This window comes from Furipterus horrens, unplaced genomic scaffold, assembly GCF_987537825.1.
Source record: "Furipterus horrens unplaced genomic scaffold, mFurHor1.1.pri manual_scaffold_4, whole genome shotgun sequence".
NCBI classification, from domain to species: domain Eukaryota; kingdom Metazoa; phylum Chordata; class Mammalia; order Chiroptera; family Furipteridae; genus Furipterus; species Furipterus horrens.
The window spans coordinates 148,782,548-148,802,935 of NW_028327174.1; the positions used below are offsets into that span (position 1 = coordinate 148,782,548).

Sequence of the window (20,388 nt, forward strand, 5' to 3'; positions counted from 1 at the left end):
TGGTAGCCTACACAAATGTAATCTAACCTGTAAACGTAGGCATAATCTCCTTGATCGTTCTATTCCTTCTGAAGTCCAAGGAGCAGGCTCAACATCATCTCTTCTTAAAAGATAGCGCCAAACCAGGAACCCATGGCTTGATGAAATCTCTGGCCAGTATTTCACCACCTAAATCATAATATTTCAGTAGTACTTTGAGATTTAAAGTTCAAACTTATAATGTCATCATATTAGTGATTTAAACTTGCCAAAACTAAATTCAATTTCAAAGGTACTTGTTTTGCTGTAATAGGAAATGAATTAAGAATATTACCAAAATATTATTTTGACCTTATTTCTTATTGATGGTTCCCATATAAGTACAATTACTATAAATTTGTAATACTAACAAGATTATGCTTAATTAATATAATTATATATAATAGTAAATAGAAATGGCGGCAGTAAATGCCTCTGTTTTCTAAACAAACAATGCAACCTATTTTTAAAATTATAATGTGCTCTGCTTGAAAATCTATTGCACTTAAAATTATTCTGAAAGATATATAAGAATTAAGATCTATAATGGCCAAGTTATTAAAATGGTTTTATCATAGAGAATAAACTTATAAAAAAATTTAACCCAAAATATTGCTCTGCCCTTATGGATTTGAAATTAGCCTTAACAGAAAAGTACCAAAGTTAAGAGCTCACTTTGTGCATCTGTTACATTTCCAGAAAAAGTAGAAATACCAACTAGGATGGTTAATGTTCCCTCCAGCCCACCCACAGCAGAGTAGTTCCCTGTGGTAGTAACCCTGTCCTGAAAGCCCAGGAAGAATGACTAACAAGAGGTCATGCCAGATAGAGCACCTTATAAATGCCATCATATCTGTTGCCTTCTTCAGGAGCATATTTGCTGATCTTCCTCCCTTTAAAACTGCGTATCACTCTGACTGGCTTACCAGCTCTCCAATTCCGAGATTCTGCTCCAATTTTATCATCCAATGGAGCATCACAGTTTAGGGCCAATGCCCTAAAAAATAAAGCAAAGTCTTTATACCAAGTAATCTTTCTTCAAGTATATAATCGCATCATTAGCTCAATTAAAAGGTGAATTATGCCTTACCTGAAGGTTAAGATTCTATGATTCTTTCCATATTATTCCAGATAATAGGATTATGCTTTCCCCCACCAGCAGAGAAGACAAATCAGTTTTCTGATGTCACCCCCAAGCCAGGGGATTGGTTCTCAGATAGCCTGTAGGGTTCTTCTGAAAGTAATAACATCTGTGCCACGTATAATAGAAAACAACTAGAAATACATGGAATTTTCTTTAAATAACGTTTGTTGAGGAAAGGGAAAAAGTTGGAAAACTAAAGCAACTGATTGTTCTAATAGTTATTTTTGATAGGGAGTGAGGTAAATTGCTGGAATAATGTAGAAAGAAATTCAGAATTTCAGCAAGGTATGAATGACCTCTCTAGGTCTACTTTCTATGTTCCAGACAACAGAGATTCCTTAAAGTCTAGAAGATATTAAGAACAAGTTCAATATGAGAATACCCTTTAAAGACCTCTGGTAAAAACAAGCTTAAATAAAAATGAAGCATTCAAATGTCTGTGCTAAATCATGACAATAAAGATTCTGGCTGCTCAAGATCTCTGCATTTTACTGATGACACATGAACAAGGAGGAACGCTGAGCTGGAAGCAACACTTGATTTAGCTAAAGCTTCCTTAGTATGCGTACTCAGTAATAATTCATCAGTAAAGTTATTAGATGTTAGAAGACCTTTCCTGGGGAATTTAGTCCTGTCAAAAACAAAACAAAACTCAAAAAAATCCCACCAAACTAGAATCTATTTAAAATTCGTATTTTTTCCTCTCTGATACCTACTTCCTAACTTAGGTGAAAAAAAACCATTAAGAACACGTGAGGTCAAAAATGCAGACACACCCTGGATGGCATGGTTCAGTGGACTGAGCACTGGCCTGCAAACTGAAAGGTCACCAGTTTGATTCCCAGTCAGGGCACATGTCTGGGTTGTGGGCCAGGTCCCCAGTTGGGGGCACTTGAGAGGCAATCACATATTGATGTTTTTCTTCCTCTCTTTCCCTCTCCCTTCCCCTTTCTCTAAAAGTAAATAAATAAAACCTTAAAAAAAATAGACAACACACAATCTGGTGAAATGAGACATGATACAAAATACTTGTTCCAAGTATAGTTCTCTTTTTGCAGGCTCAAAAAATAAGTCTTAAGAGTAAGTGACTAATTCACTAAAATATCTTGATCATAGTTATACTGTTCTTTAGTAAATTAACTTAGTGTTTCTAAAAAAAAAAAAAAAAAATTTATAGATGTGCCCAAAGAGTTAAAGCTTACTAACTTATCTATTATCGCAAAGGGAGATGCATTAAAACTCTAAGAGGTAGAAGAAAATATAGCCATCAACTCTAGAGCTAGTATTACATCTTATTTAAGGAATATCTATCTCAATACATACTTCATCTTCTTAAAGACTTAACATAAGGATAAATACTATCTTCATGTTAATGAGTGGAATGCTTTGGTGCTCACTGGTACCGTCAGTCATAATGACTGCCAGCACTAACTGGCATTAACTCACTTCTAGCTTCACATAAGTGTTCAGGCTGTTCAAGTATGTGAGAAGAGTCCAAGAGGATGAAACTAGCCAAAACAACAAGGCTCTTCCATTACTCTAGCCACAGCTCAATCAGTTGCCTCTAACTGCCCTGACAAAGGATGGCCAGGTTACCTAGTGCTGCCCTTTTCAGTTTCATGAAATGGAAGAGCTGAGAAGAAATAGAAACACATTTCTCAAAAGCAAAAAGCAGGTATCAAACTACCTCTTAGTAGAGAAGCAAAAATGAATTAGACCATAAACTATTTAGGAAAGAGTATATTGTAGGTCAGAGCTAAGGGCGTTTCACCTCAGTTTTCATGTTTCTAAAACATATAGGTACCTTTGCTCAAGAGGTCTTTACCATCGATCACAAGGCACACTCACAGCTAAATGTATAAATTAACTAAATGGATGTCAGTCTCTATGATATATCAGTCCTAAAGTATTCTGAGTTAATATCCATTTTCACTACCTTCCTATTAAAACATTTTTACTACTTTTGTCAATTATTTTGTGATGAAAATATAACACAGGGTACACTCATTAAGAGTCTTCAAAAGCTTGAAAAGAGTCGATCTACTGTGTACATTTCAAGTGTAGGTTGTTATGAAAGAAGTTTCATTCAAGCAAAATAATCTATTATTATTAAAGGAAAAAATATAATTTCCAGATATGACAACCTAGAAAAGCCTTCTGTAAATTCAAGACATTTTCATTGCCAAAAACACATCAAAATATTTCTAACTCCTTTTAAGATCACTCCTTCTAAAGAGCTGCTCTCTTGCTAGAAAAAGACTAGACAGTGACTGGAATCCTGCCTCAGGAATGTTTTCACCAGCAAATCTGACCTGTCTCCTCTGCTGGTTCAGTAAAATAATCCTACTGTCAGAAATAATATAGAAGGAAGACATGAAAACAGATTCTATATAACTTGGTATGCAACAAAGTCTTGAAATCATACTGGTATATTCTTTATTTCACACGTTAATCAGAAATTATGGGGACACTGCTTAAAACCAAGTGATTAAATCTCAAGAAAGTGAAAAACACTCACTTTTACTCAATAACCCACAAAATACCCTTATTACTAGAATACAAAAAAAATTAAGCTTTATGAAATTATATAAAATTATCAGTATCACAAGTTATAATGTAGTCAGTGGTATCTGATGGTTTGTCTGTGTTACTTTTTTATATTAGCATGCATTTATGAAATAAAACATTTTGAAGTTATTAAATTTTCTTTCCCATGGAAGCTGGATGTCATCGATACTTCTATAGAATTAAGGTCAACACAAGGTGGCTCTTTTGTAATGCTTTACAAGCATTTAGTTAAAAAAGCTCACTTTTGTCACTGAACATTCTCTCTTACAACATTTAAATAATCTATTATAAATCTTAAAAACACCTTGAGCATATTTTTGATTTAGTTATTTGATACATATAAACATGGCTCCCAGACATAGCCCCGTTCCATATTAGTGTATCTCTTCTAAAAAAAACTCTGTCACTTTAAAAGACAAATCTGTGTTGAGGAGAACAAAACTTTGACCTATAAGGTAGTAGATAAGCCACCTTGTCCTCAATTTCACTTAAATTATAGTCTCCTTTCTTTCAAAGGTTTCAACATGTTTTCAAATGCAAAGCACATATATTAATACTGGGAATTATGTCATTTTAAAAATAATAACTCAAAAAAATAAGATACTTGCAAAAATTATATTATCAGGTAATGGGATTTTAATTTTAGATCTTCAACTTTCAATTTAAGATTCTCCTCTACAGTTCAAGTTAAAAATTATGGTCCTATAACCAAACATTTATACAAAGTCCATATTCTAAGTAATCTTTACAAACTAAAACAATAAAGAGTACCTGTTCATGTTTGTTAATGTCTGATCAGCCGATGGTGCACCAATTCTTTTATTGCCAGCAAGGTTTTTACCACCACTCCCAGTGTATGTGAATTCATCACCTCGGTCCTGCAGGAGAAGAGTTTTCAACATTAAGACACCTAAACCCAAGTATAACTTCATCAATTCTTGTTTCAGAGTCAGAACATCTGTTTAGGATGTTGTACACTGACATGTTCTTTCAAGGTATCTACCAAAATAAGGTCCAATCCAAATGCAATCTTATGTGTAGTATACCTTCAAGTTATATCACTTGATCTAAAGATTTCATTTTAAAGTTATATACCTCCAAGTACTGCTATTCTCATGCTATATATACAATCAAATAATCTATAGAATGTTGCAAAATTAGCTCTTATGGGTTGGGAATATTGTTTCACTTAATTCAGTGTTATTAAAATAAACTTATCAATATTAGCTTCTAGGTTCTTTATGGAGTACCATTTTAATAAATATACTGTAACTGATTTCCCAGCAGCAATCTACACCATACCCAAATTTGGTGCTGTATTTCAACTTTAAAATCCTAACAGCACGGTAAATTCCCCACATCTCAGGCTCTATGAGTTAACTCAAATTACATTAAAGTAAAATAATTACCTATCATTAAGTTTTATGAAGTGTCTACCAAATGTGAAAAAAAGACCAAAGGAAGTGGATGATACATTAACTAGCTCCATAAATATTTCTGTAGTAGCTACAAATTTATGTAGATATTAAGTCTCTACCTGATTAAGTACCCAAAATAAATGGAGAAAAATAATACAAATATGCATATTAATTCTTCTTTAATGCAAGATTATTTAAGTTAACTAGTTCAGAATAACCTTAATAAAGTTTTCTCTTCTAAATTCTTACTTGTAATAAAGGTCAATTATACACTGAATTCACCTTTTGTTGATCCAATATTAAGGTCTATATTTTAAAGAATAAGGCATTAAGAAATTTCATCTTTAGTGTATATTCCATTGGAAGGAATTCTAATAGTAAGTACATCTATTACAGTCCAGAATACTTCTTAAATTGATTAGAAAGTTTTCCAAATGACATCTGGATTAACTTCATAATGCCCATATTCATAACCCTGTCAACTTTGAAATTGTAATTGTGGTCGTCCTATAAGGGAAAAAGCAGTGGTAACTAGGAGCACATAAGAGGGACAACCTAAGATAAACAATGTTTCAAACAGAAGAACAAAAGCACTTCTGAATATTCTTTAAGCAGCTAATAATCAAGTACAAATAGTGAAAATTCTATTACTAACTCTTCTATACTTTAATCTTTGTACCAACAAAAACTTTTAAATATCATTGTGGGGGAAAAACTGCCAGACTGTCAGAACTGTCATTATTATTTCAGACTATTTTCCCCATGAAAAATGATCAGCCTAAATTTGTTGCGTTTTCTAGTCCATGCTCTACGAAGCTGTACTCCTGTGAGGTAGTAGCTTGAACAAGATTGCTGCCTGGGAAAAGCTCAAATAAAGCAGCTATCATTTACACAGGGGATATAGTCTGCCCCAGAGTGAATAAATTTCCCAGGATTTTCCAATCTCCACTCTTCTCCAAGCTACAAAGCAGCTGCCTAACACAATAAGCTGGGTGCTCCCAGTCCTGCCATCACTCTTATCAAGTAAAAAGACAGTCATCTCAGTACTCTCACCTCCACCCTGCCCAAAGACTATCAGATAAATATCCTATAGCACAATTAAAATCATTAAACTTTCCCCAGACACCTCTAATGATTCCTTAATTCAAGGCTGTCTAGAATACAGCCTCAATTTTTGCCAGTTTCTCTCTCATAATAACCCTTCCATGCCTGTAAAGCTGGGTACTGCCACTACTGATAATACCTACCTAACGCTATCTGTGAAAGTTAGGCTAAGCATTTCACATAGGATTAATTCATTTAATCCTCACATTAACCCTATGAGGTGTGTCTTATAAACCCTATTTTATAGATGAGGCAGAGCAGTTTACCTACTCACTTGCCTAAGATCACACAGCTAATAAGAAGAGATGGCACCAGAACACAAAACCAAACAGCATGGTTCCAGAGTCTGTTCCTGATCACTAGTAAACTACTTCTCAGGACAACTGTGAAGAGGGAGGTGACCTCATTTCTCAAGTGAGGTCACCAAAATCAAGGCACAAAGCTAGCATTTGATTAATTCTCAAGTTACTAGACCAAAATGTTAGCTTTTATCAGCTTCATGTCCATTCATCTTAACAGAAAAAAAAAAAAAAATCACTGGGTCCATGAATGTTATACTGAATTAAAAGTTTTAGAACAAAACTTTTTCTTGAATGAGAAAACTGTATTTAGGCTTCCTCCACCTATTTCTGTAGCTAAGACTAAGATCAAAAGATTAAAAATACTTACAAAATAGAACATCTCCAGATACATCTTAGTTGGCAATTAAGCCTAAGTATTTTAGTCGTAAATTATTCTTTACATTATATAATAGAATTAACAGCTTATGACACCTCATCAGCATTTTACTCCACAAATGTTTAACATCTGACTAGTAACTATATTCAAAAGACGGAAAAGAGGAAGTAATAACACCCACCTCACTTCAACTTGGTACTTGTTTTTAGCTTTACAATCACATGTTTATGTGTTTCATATATTTAAGATAAGCTTCTGATCCAGACCGTAGAACTGTCTGAATCCTTACTATATGTCCAGGACTACATAAGTTATGTCATTTAAAATCAGTAACTTTCTGATACAAAATTACGATACTATTTTTTCTATTCTACACATGGGGAAACAGAGGTTTAGTGGAATTAAATAATTTGGCCAAGGTCTTAGCACAAATGTCATAGCTCAGATCAAATACAATTGTCTGGTTGCTAAAAACATGTTTAAAAGACTCCACTTCAGTTACTATGTTTTCTTACAGAGCCTTAAAAAAAAACTTAAAGTGCTGATTTCAATAAGGCATATAACATTTTTATATTTCTGAAAAATACTTAAAAGATATAACTTTGAAATGTGCATATCAACACCATTCAACCGAGCAACTGTACTCTGGGGATTTATCCCAGAGAATTGAAGACCTTTGTCAAGGGAAAAAAACAAAAACAAAAAAAACCTGTATACAAATGTTTATTGCAGTTTTATTCATAATAGACAATATTGAAAATAACCCATGTTCTTCCAGAGGTGAATAGTTAAACAAACTGCAGTACACCTATACCATGGACTACTCAGCAATAAAAAGCAATGAACTTAGTGTTATATCCCATGATCTGAGAATTATGCTGAGCAAAAAAAGAATTTCTGAAAGTTATATACTATATAATTCCACTTATAAAGATTTTTGAAGTGACAAAATGTCTAGAAATGGGGAATGGATTAGTGGGTGTCAGGGGTTAAGAAGGGGTTGGGAGAGTGGATACAGTATATGTGGCTATAAAGGGGCAACATGAGGGATTCCTGTGGCAAGGAAAATAAGTGTTCAGTGTCCTGAATGTATTATGTCAACATGCTGGTTGTGATACTGTTTTATAATTTTGTAAAATGTGCCACTGAGGGAAGACAAATAAAGGGCACATAAACCTCTGTACTGTTTCTAATGTTACATGTTAATCTAAAATTATCCCCTAACTATAAGTTTAACTTCAAAAAATGAGCTCTACAGAGAAATGTATTTTCATTGCAATAATCAGTTATCACATATATGTAAATCAAAAACAATACACACAAAGATTAAATATTGCCAAGTGATTTACCTTGTAACTTATAGAGAACTGGCTACTTCAACATAAACATTACACTAAAAAGAGAGAGGATTTGATATACCCTAGACAAAACTTCTGTATTTTACTGAATAATCAAAACAGGTTCTAAAGTACAAAGTTGTATCATGACTTACTACTTCATCTGCAAATCCACCAGCCAGGACAAGAGAATAAGCCCCATCATTACTTCGACCATGAATTCCACCAACATGTGGCCTATGTACACCAGCTTCGCTCACCTATAAAATAAATGAGAGTCTCAAAATACGTTTAAACAGTTAGGTAATGTTTATAAAATGCTTTCACATATTCCATTGGACCCTAAAAGCCTCCAACTAAGAACCACATGTTGCCCAGAGTTCTATCTTTTGTTCATTGACCTTACTTCTCCCCAACTACATAGCCATTAGATACTAAGCTGATGACTCTTAAAAAGTGCTCAGGCTTAGAATTCTGCGTTTCAAAATAACAAATAATCATCTTATGTCTATTGCTAATAACAGCTCAATCTGGGTAAACAAGAATTTACTATCAGTGCTACAGGTCTCTTCCCTTGTTATGTCTCGTCTTTGATGATGGCACTGTTCCTAGCCACATCAGGTAGGCAAGAGTCATGTTAGCCTCATTCTTCTCCTTTATTGTCCAAACCCATTTATTTGGTCACAAATACTACTGACCCGATCTCCCACATTCATCTTTTTCTCCTTCCACTGCTATAATGTTAGTTTGAGTCATTAATGCTTAAACTAGACTCTCTTTCACCGCCTCCAATTTTGTTCCTTCAAACCCATTCTACATTACAAACAGAATGATCCTTTAAAGAAGGAATCTGCTTTTAGTTTTCAACTGCTTAAAATATATTAAATGGTCTGATACTCACTCTATAGAGCCCAAGCTAAGTATTACACATTATCCTCTCTCAATCTGGCTCCTATCTCCTATCTCCAGCTTCTCCTTCATGGAGCCTCTGTTTCAACCAAAACTACTTAATGTTAAACATGTTACCCATTTTCTTAGTTTACTCATGCTATTTTACTCCCTTCAATGGCCTATTATTTTTTCCATGTACCTTCAAATCTGGCTCATTGAAACAAGTGTCACTTTTTTTTGTACTTCAAACTCCTTAAGTACTGTAATTCATCTGCTTAATGTACAACTGTTAGCCCTGACAGGTGTGGCTCAGTTGGTAGGACATCATCTCATAAAGCAAAAGGTCGCCGATTTGATTCCAAGACATGGCACATGCCTAGGCTGGGGGTTCATTTCCAGCCAGGGCGTGTGCAAGAGGAAACCAATAGATGTTTTTCTCCCTCTCTTTCTCCCTCCCGTCCCCTCTAAATATAAATAATTTTTAAAAACTAAAAAAAAAACAAAAAAGAAAAACAGAAACCAAAACATACAATTGTTCTTAGCAGAGAAAAAGAAGCTAAAATCCAAGTCTGAATAGTGGGATAGGGAAGAAGGCACATTGGAAGCCCATAAGAAGCTAGCAAGGGCAACAGAACATGGATTTAGTCCTTGGAAACACCAGGTACTTCAGAAGAGAAGACCACTTGATTCCCAACCTCACCAACCCTGAAAAAAATAAATCTATTTTAAATCTTCCCCACTTCCTAAATGGCAAATCCATTTTTCCAGTTGCTCAGGTCAACAACCTCAAAATCATCTTACACTGCATTATTGGGACTTTTCGAATTTGGGACTGAATTAGTGATACCTAAACAAAAAAATAAAGCAAACAAAAGAGACAGTTTAAAATACAAGTGTATTTTTTACTGCATTTATATTTTATTATGTTGTATTTATTTACAGTATTTTTACTGTATTTAAAGATTCAAAGTCATAACAACATAAAACCGTGAATAGTGATTTAGCCAAAATTATTTTATTTTGCAAGAATGGGAGTACAGAGTGTGTTAAACTAAATTGTTCACCTTCTATAAAAGGAAGTTTATAAAACTAATATATGAAGACAAAAGCAGTATGAATACATTATTTAGAAGTAAGGAGGTAAATGCGGAAGAAAACACCTAAAATGTTCAAGTGGTTGTCTCTGATGAACAGAAGATGTGGACAAAAAAGGGTGGGTTTTTAAAATATGCCATATACTAGTATTTAACTTTTTGAGCTATTACACTATTTTAATTTTAAAATGTTACCGTTCTACTCTTTAAGTTCGAACTCCTCTAATTGCAAAATGCTCTACCTAAGATTTTCTCCCCCACGTTAAGTTTTCCATAATGATAAAATTACCTTTCTAAAGAAGAAATCGGGAATAAATACAATAGAGCCTTCTTCAAGGGGAAAAAAAGAAGTAATTTTATCCTAGGATTATCTGGCAGCTCCTCTGACCAACATCTTAACAATCATTCAGAAGTGTAAGCCTCAAAGAAAACACCTGAAGTATGCTTTCTTGTAGTTCAATGACATTAGATGAGAATTTATCACATATGTGACTATATATATATATATATATATATAGCAAACATTAAATTCTTGCCAAAAATTTTTTTAGAAAGCTTACCAATAATATTAACTACCGTAACAGTAACAAAAGAATAAAACAAAATTGTGAAAAGGCATAGCTGATGCCTATTTCATGATGCATGTTCCTCTATCTGTCAAGCTTCAGGGAAGAGCCAACCCATTGTAACAGAAAATCTTTCATTCTAAACGAATACCATGTGACACTATCTAGGTTAGTCCATTTATAATCAATAGACACTGATATTTGCGAAAACATGAACTACAACCAATTCTACCCTTTCAACTAAGCCAATTTAAAAAATACCTGAACTCTAAATCTCCAAGTTGATCCAACAGGAATCCCAGGAATAGGTCCATAATGATTCGAAGGAACAATAGTACATTCTCTAGTGCGACCAACACAGGCCATTCCCTAAAAGTCACAGAACAAGCTGTTATGTAATCAATTATGTTACATCTTAAAGCCCTTAGATACCATATGTGAATAAAAAAGAAACCTGTTTATATGATGAACAATATATAATAATTTATTATTCAGTTAACAATTTTAACAATTTTAAATTAACAATAGCATTAAACAACAGTTATTTTGTTAATATTTCTGATACTTAAAGTGGCATTTATACCATATTACTATTGTCGTTAAAACATTGTAACTTGCATTACAGTTATTATAAACATTATAACTAGGAAGAAAAGGGGACTTTTTTCTTTACCCTGCCCCAGTCTCTCCGGCTTTCAGTACTAGCTGATGGCATCTTTGCTTTCTTTTTACTCATCTTAAGTCTTTCACCAGCCTTTACAACTTCACTGGAATCAGTTTTACAGGAAGGACAATACCTTTAAAAGGAAAAAAAAATTCTGATAATACCATATTAAAGCCAATAACAGAATAATGACCTTTCTAGGGTAAAACAAATTTTAAGATGTTGTAATTAATGTATGCTACAGAGCTTCAGGTGGCACTTAAGCATTAAAATTTTAAAAATATTTACATGGTTAGGCTGGTCAAAACAACAAAATAATAACACAAAAAATGTTGTTACTCTTTTAGAGAACTCAAGATTTTAATATCATAAATTCTCAAATTTAGTTCAAAAGCCAGACACAACTGTCTAATTCAAATGGTACCATAATCTTGTCACTAACCCTGAAAATGAGAATTAATCATTTGATGTTCATATCATTAAAACAAAAGGAGCAAGAATAGATTATTCTAGACTAAACACTGAACTATGCAACTCATGCACATCTCATCGAAAGTGGTTATTAGAATTCTCAAAATGAGAAATACAGTCTATTATAACAAGTTCTTAAGGATGTTTATTTATATTAGCCTTATCCCTAGCTCAATTTTAATTGCCTATACTTGTTTGTCCTATAGCTTTTTTGTAGTTGGCTGCACTGCTATAACCTGTACAGGCATACCTTGGAGATACTGTGGGTCTGTTTCCAGACTACCACAATAAAGTGAGTATTGTAATAAAGCAAGTTATAGTCTGCTGGTAGAGTGTCTTGCCTTCAATTTGTAAAAAACAAAACATCTGTGAAGAACAATAAAATGAGGTATGCCTGTATATCATTATAAGTGGACTTAAATCATTTCTAAAAAGCAAAGTATAAGTGGTAGCTACAGAATGAAATGGGCTATTCTGTGTCACCAATGAATGGATTATCTTAACAAAGATTGGCTGGCCACTTCCCCCATTAATTTAAAATTTTTGTCTATACTTTCCATTTCATAATTATCCATTCCATTTGGCCTATAGAACAAAGAAGACACCCATGCCCAACTAGATAATTTTAACAGCCTAATTACATGATACCTTGTTTAGTGCTACACAAAAGAAAAATGTAAACAATTTAGTGCCTGATTCTGAGAGAATTAGTTAGGCAGTGAGATACAAACACCAACTCAAGGCAAAATTAAGTATAATTTTATCTAGTGAAATCTCCCCTACTCAGGAAATGAGGAAAGCTTCCAAAAATCAATTTAAAACAGTATTTTACCTAACATTCATAACGATAATTTTATCAAAGACCTAATAGTCAAAACAGGCATCTCTGCCTGATAAGAAAATAAGTTAAGAGGTTAAATATCCAGACAACATGATTTGGAGAGGTGGAAAAGATTTAGGTTAAGGAACTACAGGTGAAGTGAAAAACTTTGATATGAATGTAGAGGATTCCATAGAGCAATCTAAGACAGACTTCTAACTATATAATCCTAAAGTCATCCCTGGGATCTATTCCTTCATCAGGTTTCTTCAGGACCTGATGCCAGGCACTATTTTGATGCTGGGGATAAATATTTGTGATTAACATCCCTGTACAGAGTAGTTATGAAAACTAGTACATACAATGAAACAATTTCAGAAAATGTTCTGGGTGTGCTAAGAGTGATGAGAAATGCTATGTGTCTTTAGATAGTTAAAGCTTCTGGGGTGGTATTCCAGCTGAGACCACAGGAGTCAGTGATAAGAAGCCAGAAAAGGCATTTCAGGCAAAAAGACATGAAGTGTAAAGGTCCTGAGGAAAGGAAAGGAAGGAATGATATGCTTTAAAGAACATTACGGTGGGTAGAGCTTAAGTTCAGTAAATACAATGGATAAGTGATGAGGTTAAGAGTAGGTAGGGGGGGTTAGGTCATAGATGGTAAGGGCTTAGATTTTATTCTAAGTGCAAAAGGAAGATATTAGGGGGTTTTAACAGCTGAGTAACTTGATTTAGAAATTTGTAAGCTCACCCTGCTGCTATGTGGGAAAGGAAGCTGGTTAGCAATGTGAAAGCAAGGAGACTAGTTAGGCATTTATTATGCAGTTCAGGGAAGAGATGATGGTTTGAATTGGGGGGTGAGAAGAAAGAGTATAGAGAACTGACAACATATACTCATATATTATTGGATGTAGAGTGTACAAGCAGGGGCTGGTAAAGAGAATCAAAGATTCCCTCACTAATTTTGGACTCACTAATTTTGTGATGTCAGGCAAGTTGAATGTAGGAATATAAAGCTCAGGGGAGATTAGATTTGAATGTATTAAGCTCAGAACCATTAGGTTGGTATATAAAGTCTCAAGACTGGATGAGGTCATCTAGGAAGCAAGCATGAAGACAGAAAAAGAGCAGTGCTTTCAGAAACTCTGAAATCTGGTAGGTGAGAGAAGAACAACAAGAGATTAAGAAGGAAATTGAAGAAGGAGAAAAATTATATCATATAATATCATACAATCCATAAAAACAGTCAGCAGCTGAGCAGTACAGTAAGGAGAGGACTGAGTCACCATTGAGTGTAGCAATGGAATGTGTGAGCCTGACCAATGGAGTGATGGGCAAAAAAGTCAGGTTGGAGTGCTGAAGTATGAATGGGAAGAGAGAAAAAAAAACCTAATTGGTGAAGAATGCTTTTGAGAAGCTTTACCATGAAAAGAGCAGAGAAATGGAATAGGTAGCTGGTAGGAGGAATGGGATGAAGGGAGAGTTGTGTGTCTGTCCATTTTGAAAACTCAACAAGATTCTAGGATATTGAGAACAATCCAGTAATGGCAATCAGGGAGAGGAATTCACTGTAGAAGTAAAGTCCCTGAAAAGGCAAAGAATATGGAATTGTGAGAGAAGTAGATGGCCTTGCATTTTAGAGAAGCAGGCACATATCACCCATGGAAACAAATGAAAAATATGAGACTTCAAAGGAAATACAGCAGTCCCTCTCTATATCGCGGCCTCACTGTATTGTGGGATTTTGCAGTACTATATACATATGTTGTTAAAGTTACGTAGGTTTAAGAGTGTAGAATAAATGTAAGGTTCCTACTTCACTGGGGTGTCTGGAATGTAATACCCACGATAAGTGAGGGAATACTGTATAGTTACCGGTGATGAAAAAATTCAGGATATGACCATGCAAAGTAGGGGTGAAAAAAGAAGTTACATCCCTACCTTTCTTCTATCACTGCTACACACTGTTATAATACAATAAAAACCTTTCTAAAGGTGGGGAGAGTGGGGCATGCACCAAAGAGATGAAGAACAATCTGTTCTTTACAATGATACCAGCTACCCCATTGTGATGTTAATATTTCTGGGTATGTCGTCCTTCCAAGTGAAAAACCCTTCAGACTAGCAACATGGCCCATAGTTTAAAAAGAAAAAACTTAATACAGTATGACATTAAAAAGTTCATTATAACTTTGGGCACATTTTCCCCAGTCTCCTTTCTAATTATTACTTTTTGTAACTTACTCAATAGAAGAAGTATTTTGTCAAGTATATTTGACCTTGGTGCCTAGTTCTACTTATTAACCTCATAGGATTAAATATTGATACAATAATCCATATAAAGCACTTTGTTAGTATCTAGCATTTAAGTGCTTAATAACTATTAAGTACTATTATAGAACATGATAGATACATCTAAATAATTGGGAAACCATGCACAGAGGCTCCCCAAATGAAGTCATATTTAAGTAAAAAACTTGAAGAATGAGTATCATCCTGACGTAGCAAAGAGGAAAATATTTCCAAGGAGAAAACCTGTCATATGTAAAAGCCCAGAGGAGAGAAAGAAAATGACTTAAAGAGCTACAAGATATTTAATCTGGCTTGAGTAACCTTGGCCAGGTAGGTCAGTTAGTTAGAGCATCGTCCCAATATGCCAAGGTTGTGGGTTTAATCTATGGTCAGGGAACATACAAGAAGTAACTGATGAATGTACAAATAAGTGTAAACACAAATCAATGTCTGTCTCTCTTCTCTTTCCTTGCTCTCTAAAATCAATAAATAAAAAATTAAAAAGCCCTATTATAAACTGGCTAGAGCACAGAATATTTGGGGGAATGGAAGGGGGAAGTGGTAAGAGATACAGCTGGAGAAATCAACTAAAATATATTTGTGCAGGACCCTGTAAGGCAACATAAAGCCTCTGAAGCAAAGGAGTAACAATCAGATTTGCATTTTTGAAAGGACATAGACTCTGTACTGGAGAAGAGACAGGAGGGATTAAATATGGAGCTAGAGACCAAGTCAGAAGCTGTGGTAATAACTGAATAAAGGTATCAATGTCAAATAACCATGGACTATAAAATGTGAAGTCCTCTAGTATATATTATGTATCTTTAGAAATCTATGTTTGGTGGTTCAAACACCTATTTCACATTCAATTTTTATCATAGCAACAACAAAAATACCCTAATAATCATACCAGTATTCCTCTTCAGGGACCTTTTCCAAAGGTGGATTCAGACAGTAAATATGATAGGCCATGTTACATTCATCACACAGAAGCTGCATGTTGGGGTCCTGTTTTCCACCACATATATGACAGGAGCAAGACTGACATTTCTTGTCTGGGTCTCCACTGCATAAGTCACATTCAGGGTCATTTTTCCCTATTAAGAACAAAATATAGCAAGCCTACTCTTAAAATCATTTTTATATCTATAAATCTTCTAAAGAAAAACCTATGAAAATATCACAGAGTTTTTTTAATGAAGAGAAAGAAACCATCAAGTACGAAACTTCAAGTGCCTGAGGCTCATTCTAGGCTTATGAATCAAAATTTCAGGAATGGGGCCCAGGCATGTGCCAGTAATAAGTCTAGTTACATTCAACCATGAGGATAATGAACTTTTGTCTTAAGATTTTAAAGTTCATATTGACTAGACTCATGGTTCCTCAAATGTGCACCAATGTGGTAAACTCATTGGGGCACTGTAAGATACCTTAAAATTTCAAGGGAAATACAATACTTTGTCAAACAAAGTGGTTTGGACCTAATTACTTAATAAATGGAATTATTAAGTACCATCTGTCCTGCAGATCCAAAACTTTCTTTGGGTGGGCTGAACTAGGAGAGGGAGAGGGAGGGTTGTTAGGAGTCAGCAAGCCCATTTTAGTTCCCATACAGGGGATGCCCCCAATATTCTCTTTACTAGTAATATAAGTGGCATTTCTAATTCAGTTCATTTTCATCTTACTTGTCAATTGGTTCAGAACTCTGTAAGTTAACAAGTACAATTTATTGCCCTCCTCCTCATCTAAATCTAAACACCTTTGACAAAGTGTTCCCTTGAAATTTTAAAATGTACATAGGTATACAAAAAGTCTTATAGTAATGTCAATCAATAGAAGGACAGTGGAAAGATTTTTATGAAAAATGCAGGTAAATTTACAAAAGCTATTTATACAGAGAAAGCAAGGTATATTAAATTCAAAAAAGAAACTGGAGGGTAATTTTTTAAAAAACAAAATTATTTAAATACACAAAGATAAATTATATAGATAAAGGAAGGTGTCTACAATGACTTATGCTGTTAGGATGATTATCTCCTGGGAGTCCTCTATTATTTGAATTTATACAGTTCTACATTCCGAATTTCTTACAAATTGTACACAGTACATTTGTGAGGAAATTTACCATATCAGGATTAATCTAGCATATAAAGGAAATGGGAAAAAGAACCTGACAAATGAGATGGAGGAAGGAAGAGAAAAGGCTACTGATTTTAGTACTTTCTGACTGATCACTGCTTATTCTTGCTAATGAAGATGATAATTTTGTTGTTCATTTCTACTAAAGTAGCTGTGACAACATATAAATAATAGAAATATGACAAACCTAAAAGTCATGTTTAGATTTTTGGTTTGGAGAGTGGAAGTCTGGCTGTGGCTCTGAAATAGTTTCTTTAACATACAAGTTCAAAATTGTAGCTATGTGATTAGCATTAGACAGAGAATGAAAAATATATGCAGATATATTGAATGGGAGAAAACAGAAAGATATGAGGAAAACCTAGTTATTCTTGGTTTTCTACTGAATTTTACTGAGAAAGACTAAGTCACATTAAATAGGTTTACTCATCAAGTTACCATTATTCCTAAGATATAATCATACAAGTAGTCATACAATGTATGCCTTGAGGGTCTTAATTCAAATGTAGATATATTAGCATTGCTGCCTCAAAAAATGAGAATGGCCTAGACTGGTAACAGGAAAGTCTGTTTATTGATGTTATAATTCTTGTTTTATAATCTTGCACAATTGTGGTAAGAATAGGTTAGGCAGGATCCCTTTTGTCTTGAATAGTTCTTTTCCAGAATATACTAGACATTGACATGTGGCATAAAGTTAATGGATTGCTCTCCACAAAAAATTCAGAATTTGGAGTGTGAGACACTATTTGGAAAAATAGGAACTGAATCATGAATGAAAAAACATAGAATCTAGTCATAATTCTGTCACCAACTAGATGTAGGATATTAAGCAAGTAAAATACATAAAATGAAGAGGTAGGGCTATATATAAACCTCACTTATTATTTCCCAGAAATTCAAGGATCAATCAGCACTATTATTCTTAGGCTCTACTAAGTATAAAAGTAAGTCTCATTAGTAAAAATTAATCTTGGATGGCTATAAAATTACTAAAACAGGATTTTTATTTGGACAGAAGCTATAGTAGAGAAAACAGCAAGAAAATGGCAATAAAATGCTACTATGATAAAATATTTCATAACAAATTTTATCATGAGAAAAATCCATTAGACCAAAATGAAACATATCAAAACTGGTGTCTTGAAAGTAAAATTGTATGGGCTAAGTTTTATACTCTCTCAAAGCTATTCCCTGACCAATTAAACAGCAATCATGTACAATGTATGTAGTCTAAGCCCATAAAAATATCCATACTTAAAAATTTTCCGTCTGCCAATGAAAGAGGATGGGCCCCAGGTTTCTCGATCTTGAAGATTTCATTTACAAATTTTATCTGGCAATCATTTATTTTTCCTTCGGAACCCCTGTTTAAAAAAGGAAGAAAGGTTAATTTCTGCCAGCAAAATCTAACCATATGCAAGTAATAATTAAAATTCAATGTGAAAACTCACTAAACTTTGTCTGTTTACAAATTGGGATTACAGTTATTCCAATTTCTCTGATTATTGTTTTCAACAGAAAAAGTCCAATAGTAAGTACAGTTAATATTCAAAGTTAAGTGTAACTTTGAAGTGTAATATTAGGAAAAAATTTAGAGACTTTATTTAGATTATCTGGTAAGGAGATAGCTATCTTGTAAATTTAATTTAAAGACTAGATAAAATGATACTGTCAATTAAAATGAAAGACTGAAACCTACTTCCAATAAATGCAATGAGTTTCTAGGTAAAAAGATGACAATTTAAAAGAAGTCTTTCAAACACTAAGCAATATTTTTCATAGATACAATCTATACCTGTTTGCATAAGCTTCTTCAAAGTTTCCTGCTATGACTGTGGATATGTACATTTCTCCTTTTAATCTGTCAAGTTTTGCTTTGTATTTTCGAAGCTATGTCACTGGGTGTATACAGATTTAAGATTCTTAAATCTTCTTATGAAATGTCTGTGTCTCTGCTTAATGACATTTTCCATCCTTCACCTTTTCTTTTAAAATTGTTAATGTCCAATATGCACAAATGCAGAAAACTGTATAGACAAATGTACAGTTTTTGTCTGTTTCCAAGACTCTATAAATTCCCATATGATCTTTCTCCCTTGCAATATGTTGAAGAACCACCATCATTTGTCCTATAGTTTCTCAGTCTCGATTTTGATATTTGCTTTCCCAAAGTGTAGTTTAGTTTTTTATATTGTTCGTATTTTCAGTAAATTGGTAGTTGGATCTGAAGCAGAGGTCAAAAACTTGGCCCACTGCCTATTTTGTAATTAAAATTCTATTGAAACAGCTATGCCTGCTCATTTATGTATTCTCTATGGCTCATTTCCTGCTACAATGGCAGAGTGGAGTAGTTTTGACAGAGACCATCTGGCCACCAAAGGTTAAACTATTCACTGTCTGGGCCTTTAAAAAAAGTTAAAAAAAAAGAAAAGTCCAGACCTGGCTTTAAATGTGTAATCATATCCAGGTTCATTTCTTGGCAAAACTATTTGCAGCTTTAAAAATAAATAGTTCCTCTAACATCCTATTTAGGTGACCAATGAGTTTCTATATTTACTAGGAATCACATATTTGAAGTGTTTCAATTCACTGTAGCTATATTCCTAATCAATGTTCAAATTGTCTCATCTCTAGCCAATGGGATCTTCCAGTTGACTCCCAAATTTTTCTGATAAAACCCCCCAGTCTTCGTGGGCTTCCTTGTTTCCTGTAACACAAGATGCTCCAAGTTCATCTTGTACACTTTCTGCCTCCAGCCTGAATTCTTATCTCCAAGGAAGCCTGGTTTCTTTTAGGTAGACATGGTATTTCAAGATAATTTAGGCACTAGAAAAGCTTACTGCAATTGGAATGATCACTATTTCTAGGTTTTTTCAGTGCACAGAACTACACATACACATACCTCAAGAGTTCATAAAAACTTTCTGTTCAAATTTAGGACTAAAGAGTGAATTTACTTATTAAAAAACAATGATCTGTTTCTACTTTTTCATCAATCAGAAAAGACACCAGTGATGCCTAAACTAGAATGCTACAAATACTTATTTGCTTTATCCCAAAGTACACACAAGACATTCTCTCATCAGTTGTCATTGTGATTTCTGAGAATGCTTTAAAATTTTTCTGTACAGCCCTGACCAGCATGGCTCAGTTGGTTGGGCATGATCCCACAAAGCAAAAGGTC

At 34.0% G+C, this 20,388-nt stretch overlaps 1 protein-coding gene across 2 annotated transcripts in view; it reads right to left on the reverse strand.

The window, feature by feature from the left end:
* Positions 1-20,388, reverse strand: part of UHRF2 (ubiquitin like with PHD and ring finger domains 2) — an 81,134-nt gene that overhangs the window by 9,283 nt on the left and 51,463 nt on the right. The window contains exons 5-12 of one of the 2 annotated variants that reach the window (XM_090274109.1): positions 18,459-18,568; positions 15,973-16,159; positions 11,492-11,615; positions 11,080-11,187; positions 8,423-8,527; positions 4,502-4,608; positions 853-1,015; positions 28-168 (exon numbers count right to left, since the gene is read on the reverse strand). In XM_090274109.1, the coding sequence (XP_090130235.1) occupies positions 28-168; positions 853-1,015; positions 4,502-4,608; positions 8,423-8,527; positions 11,080-11,187; positions 11,492-11,615; positions 15,973-16,159; positions 18,459-18,568 (1,045 nt within the window). The remainder of the gene's footprint in view (positions 1-27; positions 169-852; positions 1,016-4,501; positions 4,609-8,422; positions 8,528-11,079; positions 11,188-11,491; positions 11,616-15,972; positions 16,160-18,458; positions 18,569-20,388) is intronic. The other variant, XM_090274110.1, reaches the window with a different exon arrangement.